This window comes from Herpailurus yagouaroundi, unplaced genomic scaffold, assembly GCF_014898765.1.
Source record: "Herpailurus yagouaroundi ecotype Mexico unplaced genomic scaffold, PumYag 140, whole genome shotgun sequence".
NCBI lineage: Eukaryota > Metazoa > Chordata > Mammalia > Carnivora > Felidae > Herpailurus > Herpailurus yagouaroundi.
The window spans coordinates 42,062,451-42,077,039 of NW_024412395.1; the positions used below are offsets into that span (position 1 = coordinate 42,062,451).

At 39.5% G+C, this 14,589-nt stretch overlaps 1 protein-coding gene across 8 annotated transcripts in view; it reads right to left on the reverse strand.

The window, feature by feature from the left end:
- Positions 1-14,589, reverse strand: part of ITGB6 (integrin subunit beta 6) — a 132,349-nt gene that overhangs the window by 67,279 nt on the left and 50,481 nt on the right. The window contains exons 2-8 of one of the 8 annotated variants that reach the window (XM_040475163.1): positions 10,520-10,601; positions 9,545-9,597; positions 9,128-9,359; positions 8,944-9,019; positions 8,127-8,206; positions 5,292-5,323; positions 4,001-4,247 (exon numbers count right to left, since the gene is read on the reverse strand). In XM_040475163.1, coding sequence (XP_040331097.1) covers positions 4,001-4,247; positions 5,292-5,323; positions 8,127-8,206; positions 8,944-8,958 — 374 coding nt within the window. In that variant the 5' untranslated portion in view covers positions 8,959-9,019; positions 9,128-9,359; positions 9,545-9,597; positions 10,520-10,601. Of the gene's footprint in view, positions 1-4,000; positions 4,248-5,118; positions 5,324-8,126; positions 8,207-8,943; positions 9,020-9,127; positions 9,360-9,544; positions 9,598-10,519; positions 10,602-14,589 lie in introns of all 8 variants that reach the window. The other 7 variants (XM_040475158.1, XM_040475161.1, XM_040475157.1 and 4 more) reach the window with 7 other exon arrangements.

Here is a 14,589-nt window from a genome sequence, read left to right on the forward strand (position 1 = left end):
TATATATATATATATATATATATATATGATATATATGAGGGCCAGAGCATCAGAAATGCTTTGGGAGGCTGTTAGAACCAAGTTCACTTCCCTTCACAACTGAATCAAGCAATTGATAATAGTAATCATACTTTACTATTTAATATGCAGCATAAATCTATTCTCTAGAAGGCTCTTTGTTGAGTCTTGCCAGAACTGCTATTCTTCTCTACTACCAGAAATCTGGCTTCGTTTGGGGTAGCAATACACTTCCTTTGCAACTAGCCATGGCTATGTAACAAGTCCTGGCCAATGAGATGAAAGTATAAGGAATTGGGGAAAATTTGTGGCAAAACTCCTTAAGTCAAGGAAATAAAATTCATCATCCATTTATGATTTTTTAAAAATTTACCAAATAAGGAATAGAAAAGAACTTTCTTGATCTGATAAAGGAATAAAAACAAAACAAAACAAAACAAAAAACAGTAGCTGATAATATAACCAATAGTGAGACATTGAAGATTCCCTCCTAAGATCACAAGCAAGTTAAGTAACATCATTCTCCACTTCTATTTAAAATCGTATTAATGACCCTAAGCAGTACAACAAGGCAAGAAAAAGAAAGAAGAGGCATAAGTATTGGAAGAGGAAGAGGTTGTTATAAATGACACGATCATGTACATAACAAATTCTAAGAAATCTATAAAAAACTAGACTGGAACCAACGAGAAAAATTTATCAAGGCTGCAGAATGCAATGTGAATATGCAAAATAATTCCATTTCTATATGTTATCAACAAACAAGTAGAAAATACCTTTAGCAACAGAATTAAAAAAAAAACAAACAACCCTAGGAATAAATCAAAAAAAGGATGTATAGGATATCTACCCTGAAAATGACAAACCATTGCTGAAAGAAAGTAAACAAGACCTAAATGAATGAAAATATATGTCATATGCAATGACTGGAACATTCAGTATTTTTAAGATGTCCATTCTCCTTAAATTGACTTATCATTTCAATGCAATTCCAATCAAAATCTCAGCATATTTTCTGAAGAAATCTACAATGTGATTCTAAAATTTCTGTGGAAATGCAAAGGATCTAGAATAGCAAAACAAAAGAGGAACAAAGTTGGAGAATTTACGCTCCTGATTTTAAGACTGTTTATAAAGTTGTAGTAATAAAGACTGTAAGGCATTGGTGGTTACATGGGTGTATTCAATGGATCAGGGGAACAGAATGGAGTGTCCAGAATTACATTCATACATATATAGTCAATTACTTATTAACAAAGATATAAAGGTAATTCAATGGGGAAAGGAAAGTCTTGCTTAACAAATAGTGCTGGAGCAATTGGGTATTTGCATGAAAACAAAAGATGAACCTAAGCCTTTTCCTCATTCTAAATACAAAAACCAATTTGAGGTCATAGACCTAAATGCAAAAGCTTCAACCGTAAAGTTTCTAGAAGAAAAATAGGAAGAATATTTGGGATATTTGCTAAGGTAAAGATTTTTTTTAGGACAAAAAAACACACTAGCCACAAATTTAAAAATTGAAAAATGGAACTCCCACAAAATTAGAAACTTTTGCTTGACCAAAGGCATTGCTAGAAAAATAAAAATACAACCCACAAACAGGGAAGAAATATTTTTGAAACATATATTTGACAAAGAACTTATATCCATATATTTGACAAAGAACTTTTATCCAGGATATACAAGGAAATTATATAACATAATATTGAAAAGAATCTAATTTTTAAAAATGGGCAAAAAACTTGAAAAAATACTTCACAAAATAAGATATGAGAATGGAAGGAAAACCATGAAAAGATGCTCAACATCATTTGTTATTAGGGGAATGCAAATCAAAACTACAATAATATACATAGCTATCAGAATGGCTAACACTGGAAAGACTGACAGTACTAAGTGTTATCAAGGATTTGGAATGATTGGAACACACTGCTGATGGAAATGCAAAATGGCAAATCTACTTTGGAAAACAATCTCATAGTTTATTTAAAAATTAAAACTACACTTATCATACAATTTAGTAACTCCAATTCTAGGTATCTATCCAAGAGGAATGAAAACATACATACACACAAAGATTTAGTGGCAAGCAATCATGGCAGCATTTTTCATGATAGGCAAAAAATGGGAAACAATCCAAATATCCATCAATGAAAGAATGAATAAACAAAGTGTAGTAAATCCATACAACGGACTATTACTTAAAACCGAAAGGAACAAGCTACTGATCAACATAAAATCATGGATGAGTCTCAGAAACATTATATTGAATAAAAGAAGCCAGAAACAAAAGGTGTATACTATATTATTTCATTTATATGAAATCCAGGAACAGGCAAAACCAATCTAAATTATGGAAATCAGAAAGCAGTTACCTCTAGGCGAATAGAACCGACTATAATGTGGCACAAAGAAACTTTCTGAGGTGATGGAAATGTTCTACATCATGTTTTATGTGGTAATTACATTGGTATATTCAATTGTCAAAACTCATCAAACTGAACATTTCTGATGTATGGCATCTTGGTGCGTGTCAATGATACTCGAAATAAAAGGTGGAGAGAAAGGCAGTGCCTTTTATTGATCTGCCCCTCTTTTCCTCTTTCTTTACTGCCTGGAATGAAGAAGTAATGAGTTGCATCCCTGAAAACTCCTTGGGCCTTGAAGATAAAATCCAAGAGTCAATGATGGGAGAGCAAAAAGCAGATAAGGCCCAGATCCCTGATGTGTGGAACTGCCATACCAGCCTTGAATTGCCTTTTTCTAGACTCCCTTCATGTGAAAAAGAAAACAAAAACCAAAAACCTTCCCTTTTTAAGCTACTATCTCTGGTGCTTGCAACCAAACACAATTCCTAACAGCTACAATCAGTGATGAGTTCCTTTCATGGTCAAATTATCTTTGTCTATGTCAGATTCTAGTTGGGAACCACACTGAAAAGTTTTTAAATGATATTATAAAGGTGCTTGTCTTTTAGAGATTGATGCCTTGGGTGTATAAAAGTATTAAAAGTCATATACTTTTGGAAAGCCGTTGCATATATACTGGATTCATAATAGTAAGGGGCTTGGTTTTAGACCAACCCAGATTTTGGTACAGATCACTGATTAGTCATGTGGCCTTGGGAAAATTACTAACCTCTCAGAGCCTCTGTTACTTCCTCTGAGTAGGAGGATGATAAAACCTGCTTTGAACTGCTGTTATTATTAAAATTGAATGAGGTCATGTGTGTGCAACCTGTAGCACAGTGTCTGGCACACAGCAAATGGTAGCTCTTTTTAATAGAAGGATGTTGAATCATTTGATTTTGAACGTGTCATTGACTGTACACGTATGCCATCACAAAGCCACTTTCCCTTGACCATCACCTGGATAACACATGGTTTTAATAGCTGACAGTAGCAGGTTACAATAGAGTCCATAATGCTTATTTTCCTACTGAATTGGGTAGCAGAGAAGGCTGGAAATAATAAGAGAAAGCCAAGCGATAAGAGAAATCCACATTTCCCAAAGTATGTCAGAGGGAACTGTATAAATTGTTATTTTGGCAGAAATCATGGCCATGGAGAAAAATACTCTGAGAAAGTATGGGTTACTGTCAAACAGCCTCAGAAAGAGGAGGCCTTTGGGAATAGAAGGTCTCTGAGAGGTTGTAGATGGACACAGGCCATTGAAACCTATAGTGAAAGAGTCACTTCCCCTGTCTGCAGAACACAAAGCCAAATTTGCCACTCCTGAAAAAAGATTCTATACAGGAAGACAGATGTGAGGGTGCTGAAAGAACCCAAGGCCAGAACCAGGTATTAAGATGAGGTCACCTTGGTTCCAAAATGCCCGGACAACTGAGAGAGCTGCCAAGATCCAACCTGGCAGGAGGGAAATGCCAGGGAGTTAGCAAGCTCCTGGCAAATGCCACTCAGAGCAGGGCCATCTCTACAGAAAATCAGTGTTCAAAGATGCCAGAGAATCATTTACTTACCTGCAAGGGTTGGCGATTTCTTCTGGTGTTGTTTTCATAAAAGGGGAGACGGGTTTTTCCACAAAAGAGCCGAAGCCCAGTCTAAAATTGCTGGTTAATTTAGACATCTCCTTGGAAAGCAGGGAGCCCAACTCTTTGATTGTGTTGAGGTCATCATCCATGGAGGCTGAGAGGTCCATGAGGTAATACAAGTCCACTGGGTAGTCCTCTGTCTGGCGGACTTGCACTTGCAGGGTCTGTTCACTACCTGCAAAGCCCATGGAAGAAAAGAAAATCCTTAAAAATACATTGAGACTGGGGCACCTGGGTGGCTCAGTCGGTTGGGCGTCCGACCTCAGCTGGGGTCATGATCTCACAGTCCGTGAGTTCAAGCCCCACATCAGGGTCTGTGCTGATAGCTCAGAGCCTGGAGCCTGCTTTGGATTCTATGTACCCCCTCCCCCCCCGGGTACTCTCCCTCCCACAGTCGTGTTCTGTCTCACTCTGTCTCTCAAAAATAAATAAATGTTTAGATGAAAAATACATTGAGACTTACTTGTGAATAGCCATTTACTGGGCCAACTGGCTACTTCATACCAATAAGAACTTGCTGAAGATACTGAGGATTTCATAAACTACCTGGTCAAGTTTACAAGTGAATGAGCCCATGAAAAATCTTTCAGCAGTGAGTTTAGAGCTACTAAAGGAGGTAAAAGTTAGGATATTTTATATCTCCTTGGGAGAACTAGCGTCCATTTAGATGGAAGATAAGCTGAATTTTTTGTATGTGGTTTTAGCCAGGGGGAAGAAAATAAAGAGGTGTTTAAAGCTACATTACAGTTCTTGAAGAAATGTGAGGTAGGCCCTAACAACATTTGAGCAATTCAAATGCTTACTATTAGATAAGCTTATTTTAATGATGCATTTGGTTTAATGATGCATTTGGAGTGTGAGTGACCAATGTGAATGAAGAAGAGTATTAGGCCAGAGATTCTCTATTTCCTTAAGAATGGGAACTCTGACTCATAATAATCATGATATGTAACATGGTACCAGATCTATTAGCTTAACAATGGTATTACCATATGTGACGGTAGATTTATTTACATGAGCCAATGCTCGTGTAAATCACAACATACCTGGTCTCAATTTAAGAGTCAAGCTTTGAGGTGCAATCTGAACAATGTCAGAACTATTTTTCTGTCTGCCTACACTGAGAGGCTTATTTGTAAGTATTTCTATTTGGGAGACAGGGTTTTCGATGAAAGTTAGTTGACATCCTTTAGCTAAAAGAGTTGCTGGGGTATCACACCTTTCTCCAATTCCAGATGGATGGGTAAAATTCTAAAACAAGAAAAAAAAAAACAATAAAGAGAAAAATAAGACAAATCTCCATTTCTTTATAAGACAAAATTTTTTTTTTTGCTTGTTTTGCTAGTTAGGCAGCTTGCCATACTCAGTATATCATATCCCCATGTGCCTGATGTTAATTGTAGGCCTAAAATTAAGTTATAGCAGAATAACCAGAGAATTCTGCCAGTGAAATTCTGAGTAAAATTGGATTCTCCTTTTAATTATACCAGTTGAATTCCCCTACCAGTTGTTTATTTGTTTGTGTTGCTATTTTGTTCTTAATGCTCACTTCTTTAAAGCTCTGTGCCATGACCACCAGATCCTTGAAACAGTTGGTTGATAAAGTTAATATCATTCCATGAAAATATCTGCTTGGATTGACCTGTAGGCTCCTGGACTGTCTTAGCTCTCTGTGTGTCTGTTATCAAATCTGACGACAAAGAAAGCCTTTCCTGTGGGTTCTGAAAGGGCAAAGATTGTGACATCTCCCCATCTAGCTCTCTGTTCTGGCTTAACTTGTGGATACATTCATTACCCCTCTATTGAGGCCTTACTTCACTAAAGTTGACCTGTTGGGGACTGTAAACTCAGTGTCTGAAAGTATTCCAGTTCAAGGTCTTTTGGAACTTTTCTCCAAGATTTGGAAGTGGAGAAGGGAAGCAAAGAGAATATGGTGTAAAAGACTACTTTTTTGTGTAGGACTCAGGAGTTTCCCAGGCCCCTTCTGATCCACTTGGTAACAGGAGGCAGTGAGATGATGTTTCCAGGCTAGAAACAACCTTGCAACATTGACCCAGATGGAGTTGAGAGATAATTACCTGTCTTACCCCACAGCACAGCTGCTCTAGAGCTGCTGAAGTTCTAGGCAACGTCAAATTTGAGGCTCATGGACTGTCATGCTTGGAAAGAAGCAAACCAAAGCTCATAGGGTTTTCCTCATCTCTTAGAATTCTAAGCCACTCTAGCTATTTCACCAACTAGAAAGGTTACATTTCTTCTGAAATTGATTTTTTAGAATTCATTATTTGTCAGTGAAGCCTGGTACATATTTGAGGCCCTAGACTAAGCATAGCAAACGCTGTAACTTCCCATGCTATATCCAAGGCAAACAGTGGCTTGACAAGGCCTCAGAACGCTTCTCAAAACAATATCGCTGCCACCACCTGTAACCACAGTGTTGGCCAAAGTGTCAGAGGTGGTGTTAACCATAGAACCTATTTTTTTTCCAATCTACTCTAAACAGAAGCCTCGTGTACTGTTTGCTTCAGTTGTCTCAACTGATGTAACTACTTCTCCTGTTAGAGTGTGTTCAGAATACTCTGTCTTTGAAAATTGACAATAATGTGACTAACAAGTGTCATGCACAAGTAAAGCTATTCAGGAGTGACTTAAGAAGCCCCCTCTAATGAGTGCTAAAATAATACATTTAAATAAAAATCTACAGGTAGGCGTATTGTTAGACTGATTTGTCGTTGTGGGTCTCTGGCATGAAATTAACACCATCTTCCTCAGAGAGTCAACATAAAAAAAATGTGGGTTTTCCTCTTTGTATATTCTCAAAACTGCTTTTGATATATGAGTTTACAAAAAGCATAACTCGGGGCGCCTGGGTGGCGCAGTTGGTTAAGCGTCCGACTTCAGCCAGGTCACGATCTCGCGGTCCGTGAGTTCGAGCCCCGCGTCAGGCTCTGGGCTGATGGCTCGGAGCCTGGAGCCTGTTTCCGATTCTGTGTCTCCCTCTCTCTCTGCCCCTCCCCCGTTCATGCTCTGTCTCTCTCTGTCCCAAAAATAAATAAACGTTGAAAAAAAAATTAAAAAAAAAAAAAGAACAAAAAGCATAACTCCCTCACATGTGTATGTATGTCCCATCAGTCAGAACAGTAGTGGGGGAGTGAGCTGGGTTTGTGCTCTGTGTCTGTGAGGCTTTCCTCCATGGTATACACTCAACTTGGAATTTGAGATTTAGTAATTATAGCCTACTCCTGAGCCAGGCACTCAGGTTTGTTCCCCTTTGAGCATACTACTCAGTTCTTGCTGAACTTGGCGTTTGTATGCTTTGATTTGTGTTCAGATTCTTTTTGTGAGATTCAGTAGAGAATTGTTTTAAATCCAGGAAGAGTTAAGACAGCTCAGGAATCATTTACAGATGGCTCTAAGGTGTCACAGGAGGCAGTGACTTAGGATTCCTTGTTACATGTGCCCCCACCCCCTTATACTACTTTTACATAGTTTTCCGTTTGATCAGATAAGGAATGTCTGTTTCGGGCTTTGTCATCAGTGTGGTACAGAGTCACCAAGCTCATGAAAGCTTAATTTTTAAAAGAACTGGATACTGTCTGAATACTAAAATTTGCCCCAAACCTGGAAGACATCTCTTAGAACCCGGCAGTGGCTCCGAATGGATCCTTAGACAGAGTGCAACTATGCTATTGAAGTTAAATGTATGTTTAACTTTAGAAAATATCCTCTCCGTGATCTCTGATTACTCAGAGCCTTGGCATTTGACATGTAACCGGTTAGAAGCGACTTTAAAATAAGAGGAGGGATCAGGTTAATAAAAGACCCCGAGTTAGGTATTTTTCACAATGATTTGACATTCACTACTTCCGCAAATTGTTTCTGAGAGTAATCACGTGAATGACACTGTGATCTACTAATGCTTACATTTTTCTTTCCTGGTTTGTTTCGCTCCTATACCCCACAGAAAGCAGAAAACTATCAGAATAATCATCGATGGAATCCGCAGGAAGTATAACTGCAGTTTTTATAAACACGATGAGGTCATTTGTTTTACCTCCTGAGAACACCAGGCACACTGAGGTCCAATGAGTAAGCAGTCTTCACAGGTTTCTGCACCTCCCATAGCACAGCCACCTGTGTTTAAACCCAGCAAGACACAAGGGATTCAGCACACTTTCGGTCACTCCACTTACGAGAAAGAAGTATGGCTCTTAAAATACATGAATGAAACAACATCAAAGTCAGTTTTAGTCTTCAAAGATCAGTCCTTGAAATTTTGGCAGCTCGTTAAAAAGTTCATATTTTACATCTGTCACATTGAGAACACTTATGTCTTTTTAGCCAAAATGATCATTCTTTTTTTCTTGAAATATAAAACTATCTCAGCTTTCACAAACTTAGAATCATTCAATTTATTAGCCTCATTCACTATCATCCACTTTAATTTTTAGAAATTATTTGCAACCATTAAAAAATGCTTCTCTCTTAAATGTGCTATTTTTTTATTCTTAAAATAAGGTCTTCTTTTTCAAGATTATTACTCTTAAGCAGAAGACCTTGTACAATAGAATAGCTAGAAAAGTTACCAAGATGGTTGTCACGAAGGTATTAAGGAGCCCTATTGTGTAGAAAAGCTGTTTAATTCTCCTCATTAAGATGCCCACGCAACCTTTGTATTTATTTACCTGAAGCCTAGAGCATTTGCTGTGGGAACAGCCCTGCCTCCGCCTGTAATTTGTTAGTGTTCCTTCAATGGCAACGAGCAAACGAACAGATCAAATAAAAAATGACTTCAGATCTAGTTTCTGAACCAAATGACAGGTTTGTCAAGCATACCGCGAAAGCAATATATCGGAGAGCTTAGGTCTTACCTTGTACGTGATCATTCCTTCCTAGAAATAGAAAGAACAGGCAAAGCAGTTCAATCCCCATTCGTTTCAGTTCTCGCTGTGCAGACAGATTAAAAAATGAATTACCTTCAACATTACAAGACCAAAGCTGAACATCGTTAAAGTCTTTCTTTTCTTGAGGTGTAAAATTTTAAATACTACTTACGCTGCTTTGAAAAGAAACTTGAGATGTAAATTTAAAAGTTTTCATTAAGACTGAAATGAAAACAGGCTACCTGGACAGGTAAAGAAGGAAAGCTGTGTTTAAAAGCAACTTCAACATGATTTACTTCCTTGTTCTCCTTATAAGGAAGGCAGGTGTACGTACAATCACCAAGAAGGTGGGGAAATTCATTCAGTAGAAATTTTTGTATAATTTCTCTTAGTCTCTCTGCACCCTAGAGAAAGTTAATATCTTTAGTGAAATAGTAATCAATGAAATGTCAAAAGAGCAATGGAACTAGAATCTAAAGTTTTTCCTAAAATAGTTTTAATTTAATGGCAACAGTAAAGGTGATACATAAAATACAAGGCTATAACTTCTATGTAAGAAGGGTTTTAAAAATAAGCTAAAGGCAGATACCTGAGATTTTTGTATTCCATTGTTAAATCCTTTGCAGAAAATTGAAATGAACTCTGAAAAATAAAATTCATTTTACAGTCAAACTAGAAGGCAGACAAGGGAAAGCAAAACACTGCTCCTTTGTTTTTCATATTGGATGAGAGATATTTTTTCATGAGTATAGAATTCTTTTTTTTAAGTTTATTTATTTTGAAAGAGAGAGGGCACAAGTAGGGGATTGGCAGAGAGAGAAGAGAGAGAGGGAATCCCAAGCAGGCTCCATGCTGTCAGCACAGGGCCTGACGCGGGGCTCAAACACAAACTGTGAGATCATGACCTGAGCTGGTATCAACAGCCAGACACTTCAACAACTGAACCACCCAGGAGCCCCCTCAGCATAGAATTCTCAATTAAAAAGTGTTATTGGTGGGGCGCCTGGGTGGCGCAGTCGGTTAAGCGTCCGACTTCAGCCAGGTCACGATCTCGCGGTCCGTGAGTTCGAGCCCCGCGTCGGGCTCTGGGCTGATGGCTCAGAGCCTGGAGCCTGTTTCCGATTCTGTGTCTCCCTCTCTCTCTGCCCCTCCCCCATTCATACTCTGTCTCTCTCTGTTCCAAAAATAAATAAACACTGAAAAAAAAAAAAGTGTTATTGGAAATAAATATAATATATGAAAATGAAATTAGACCCAGAGTAGATAATTTCACAACAACAGCAATGGACACAGAAATGGTGGTGCCTAGGATTCAGCATCCCTTTGGATAGGGACCAACGGCTCTGCTTTCTGTCCCAGCCTCTAACTCGCCACTTAGCCCATAGCAGGTATTTACTTGTTAAAAGAAACAGTGACCAATTTAAAATATATACAATCTATGGCTAAATTCACGTGGTTGATTGCCTATTTTCCCAATGTATTCAGGAGAGTGTTTGGGGATTTGTAAAAACTGAAAACCGGTAAGAATCAAATATTCGTTTTGTTACTCTCTAAACTCTCTGACCTTGGACAGGCTTCTTTGTGGCTGGGCCTATGTCCTGGGAGATTATCCTTTAAAGGTGTATTTCTAGACAAGCATGCGAATTCTGTGGAGAGAGGAAAAGCTAATTATAGACTGCTCAGCTTCTTCTTGGAAGGCTGTGTTCAATTTTGAACTCCATCATACACAAGAACATGAAAGAACATGGCAAGAATCCTGTAGAGAGAAACTAGAATTATTAAAAAGCTGAAAGATATACCTTTTGGGAGAAAAATACGGTTGTGCAAAATCAGTTGATTTATAAAAGCTTGAAGAAGAAATATTTGAGGCACAAAATATCTGTGTCTTTGATATTGTCTCCATATTTGTACTTAGTATTAGCAGTCATTCATTCATTCATTCATTCCTTCAGCAAATATTTATTGAACATCTACTCTGTGCCAGATATTGTTCTAGAAGCAGAGGATATGTCAGTGAACAAAAGCAAGTTCTTGACTCATGAAGCATATAGTCTAAGCTGCTTCTTAAAATCAGGCAATAATGAAGTTGAATAAAAATGACAAAGCTGGGTAAAAGGAAAGAGGGGTAGAGAGGGTATGTTATTTTATTTAGGATAATCAGGGAAGAGTTTTCTGCTCAGCTGACATCTGACAGAGCCCTAACTGACTTTGGCAACCAAATGCAAACGCCTTGAGACAGCCTCGTGCTCAGCATTGTCAAAGACAGTGAGAACAAAAACGGGCAAGAAGCGTAGGAAATGAGGTCAGATTTAGAGGCAGAGGCCAGAGTGCATGTAGTCTCGACCTTGAACTTTATTCTAAATGTGTTTGCAAGGTCATTGGAAGGTCGAAAGCAGAATAATATTATTTGATTTGCATTTAAAAAGAATTACTCTGGCTGCCATGGAGGTCATAATGTATGGGGGAAGATTAGAAGGCAAGAGGCTGATTAGAAATTTATGGCAATTGTTGAGGACAGAGACAAAATGATTGAAACTAGGGTGTTGATGATATAGGAGGACAGTGGTAGGCGGATACAGGTTATAATTTGAAAACAGAATAAGGCTTATGGAATATTGGTGTGCATATGGAAGAGAGATTTTGGCCTGAGCAACTGAATATATAATACTCTTTCCTAAGAAGGGTTACCCTGGGTAAAGATCAGGTTTCACATGATGGAGGATGGAACTAAAAAATACGTTATGCTTGAGACCTCTAGAAGATAACCAAGTGAAGACGCCACATAGGCAGCTTGGTATCTGAGTCTGGGAGTGGGGGTGGTTTTGAAGTGTGAACTGTAAATTTGAGACCATCAACATGGATTTAAGCTGAATTAGATCCCAAGCAAGGGAAGGTAGATAAGGAAGAGCTCTGAGAACTAAACCCTGGGGCCTGCAAATAGCTAGGGGTCTGGAGCAGAAGGATCCAGTAAAGGAAGCTGCTATCTAAAAAACACTCCTCTAGCTAAACAGGAACTTCTTTCCTGGAAGACCATTCTCCAAGTATCTCCCACATTTGTGTATATCTTGCAAGCAGAGGCACTGACTGCTTTTGTTCTGGATTATCTTTTCAAGGGTGTTTGCAAAGTGAATAGCCTTTGAAGGTAGAGATACTGTCTGTCTGTGGGACAAAGAACAAATTGCTTCCAGCTTTGGAAGACAGAGATGAGTCACCCTCAGAATAGGAGCAAGCATGCTTATTGCCCATTATAAAGGATTCGGTTTCCCTAAGCTTGGGGCTCCTCTCTTGTAACACAGGCATTCACATGAGCAGGTGCCACTTCTTCCCCTTTGTGTCACCTCCTGGGAATTGGCCTTGGGGAACTGGTAAAAAGAAAGTGCTGTTCCTCTGGCCATTGCTATTGCTGTGAATAACATAGTCCATTATCTCTGACCTAGGCACCTCATGTGTCTGTCAGCACCCATGGATCTGTGATAAGCTAACTTGTTAGCTTGCAAGGAAAATCTCAAGTCCTTCACAGTTCCTGACAATTTTCTACTTGAAATCCACCTTTTCCTATAGACTAAACATGCAATTGTCAAATCTCATTTTTAAAAAAAATTTTTTAACGTTTTTTGAGAGAGAGAGAGAGAGAGACAGAGACAGAGACAGAGAGAGGGAGACAGAATCTGAAGCAGGCTTCAGGCTTTGAGCTGTCAGCGCAGAGCCCGATGCAGGGCTCAAACTCATGGACTGCAAGATCATGACCTGAACCAGTTGAACCCTTAACCGACTGAGCCACCCAGGTGCCCCTGTCAAATCTCATTTTGAAAGATAATCTTACATCCCAAAAGACTGCCTAAAATACCTTGGACTGACCAGTGCCACCCCAGTCATTGAGCTGTCTGTGTACCCACTGACCTCCCTGGCAACCACCATCAGGTACTTTGGACGAGCTGGGATCAAGGATACCTGCACAACCCGGGATGTGACCACTCCCTAGAAAGTTTTCTCTAAGGATCTAGCCACCACCAAAAATCTACCTCTCCCAGCCTGTCTTGCAGTTAAGAGAATTCCAGTGACTAACTCATGCCAATGGAATATGAGTGAGAGTGGCTTACACCAGGTCCAGGCCATCTTCATGCCCCTCTGCCAACTGGATGCGGGCAGCCGCAGCAAGGTCCTGGGGAAATTCCAGACACTGAGTTCCACCCTGTGCTTAAATTGAGGACCCTGTACCATCTCATGTATAGACTTCCATCCCAGTTCTTAAAGTCATAATTGCACTGCTTTATCTATCCTGTCTCCGATTGCAACCCCTCAATGTTAATTCCCTCCCCTACTTCCAAGCCTTTGCACATTCCTTTGTGCTGCGTGGAGGCCCCTGCCTTCATCTCATTCCTCTCACTGGCTACCTCAGCTCGCTGCCAGGTCTCAGCGCAGACATCAGTACCCACAGGAGGTCCTTCATGGTCTCTCCAGACCTCTGTGTGCAGACTTTCTCTAGGACAGCCCTGTTCACTCTGCTTGTAATTGCCTAATACTTGCCTCTCGTGCCCACTAGGCTGGGAGCTCCTTTAAGGCACTTGTTTATTCAACAAGTATTTATTGAATTCTTCCTCCATATCAGGCAGGGACTGTGTCTTAATCTTTATATTCCCAGCAAACAGCATAATGCCTAGTACTTTGTAGGTAGTCAGTTAATATTTATCAAGTAAATGAATGAATTTTATATCTTCATTGTCAAGAATTTTACCTGTTATAAAGCAGGTACTCTATGGATATTGAGTAAATTGATAAGTAAATGAATGAATGCTTTTTGGAAACTGCATAATATAATTAGGAGAGGGAAAAGGTGTCCCCTGCTTGGGTGGTGATGAAAGTTGACAGAAAGCTTAAAAGGCAGGGTGGAAAAAATACTTTAGAGAAAATATAAAGCAGAACAATACTACAAGAAAACATCCATCCACTCTGTTTTCACCTGGGCACCACTCTAGATAATTTGTAACAGGCTATAAGGCATAGAGAAAACATTCTTGCTTCCTGAAGATGTGGTGCCTGGTGCCTTCTCCTGGAAAGTACCTGCCCTCTGTACCCCTATAGATGGAAGTGGCCCTCATTGTTCCATGAGCTAACCAGCACCCCATGAGGTATCCTAAGTGAAAACAGTGTCCCCTGAGCCAAGCCACTCAGATTAATTACTTCTGCTCCTTTATATATGGAATTTGAACTAGAAAGCACAGACTAAAAAATCAAGGATTAGGCACTGAGGCTGAAGCTGAAGCTAGCAGGGAGAAGATATCCGGTTAGAGGGAAAATGATGCTTCAGGAGTGAATCAATGTCTAGAGGAACTGGCAGCTACAAGAAGGTAAAAGAGGAAGAAGCCCGAGGTAGAGGAAAGCCATAATGAGCAGAAGATGAAGTGGGGGGTTGAGAGTATCAGAGTGAAAGCAGCAGAGAAGGGCCCCTGTACCACATGAAGAGGACACTAGAGTCAGGTCTGCAAACTCACTCTGTCAAGGAGGAAGCATGGCACAGGCTGAGAATTGCTATGGATCCCACATGCCCGTCCAGATCAAATGTCTCTGAGGCTTGGTCTTCCTGGGTTTCACAAGATCCTGTCTCTTTTAGGGCACTGTGTATTCTTACAACCA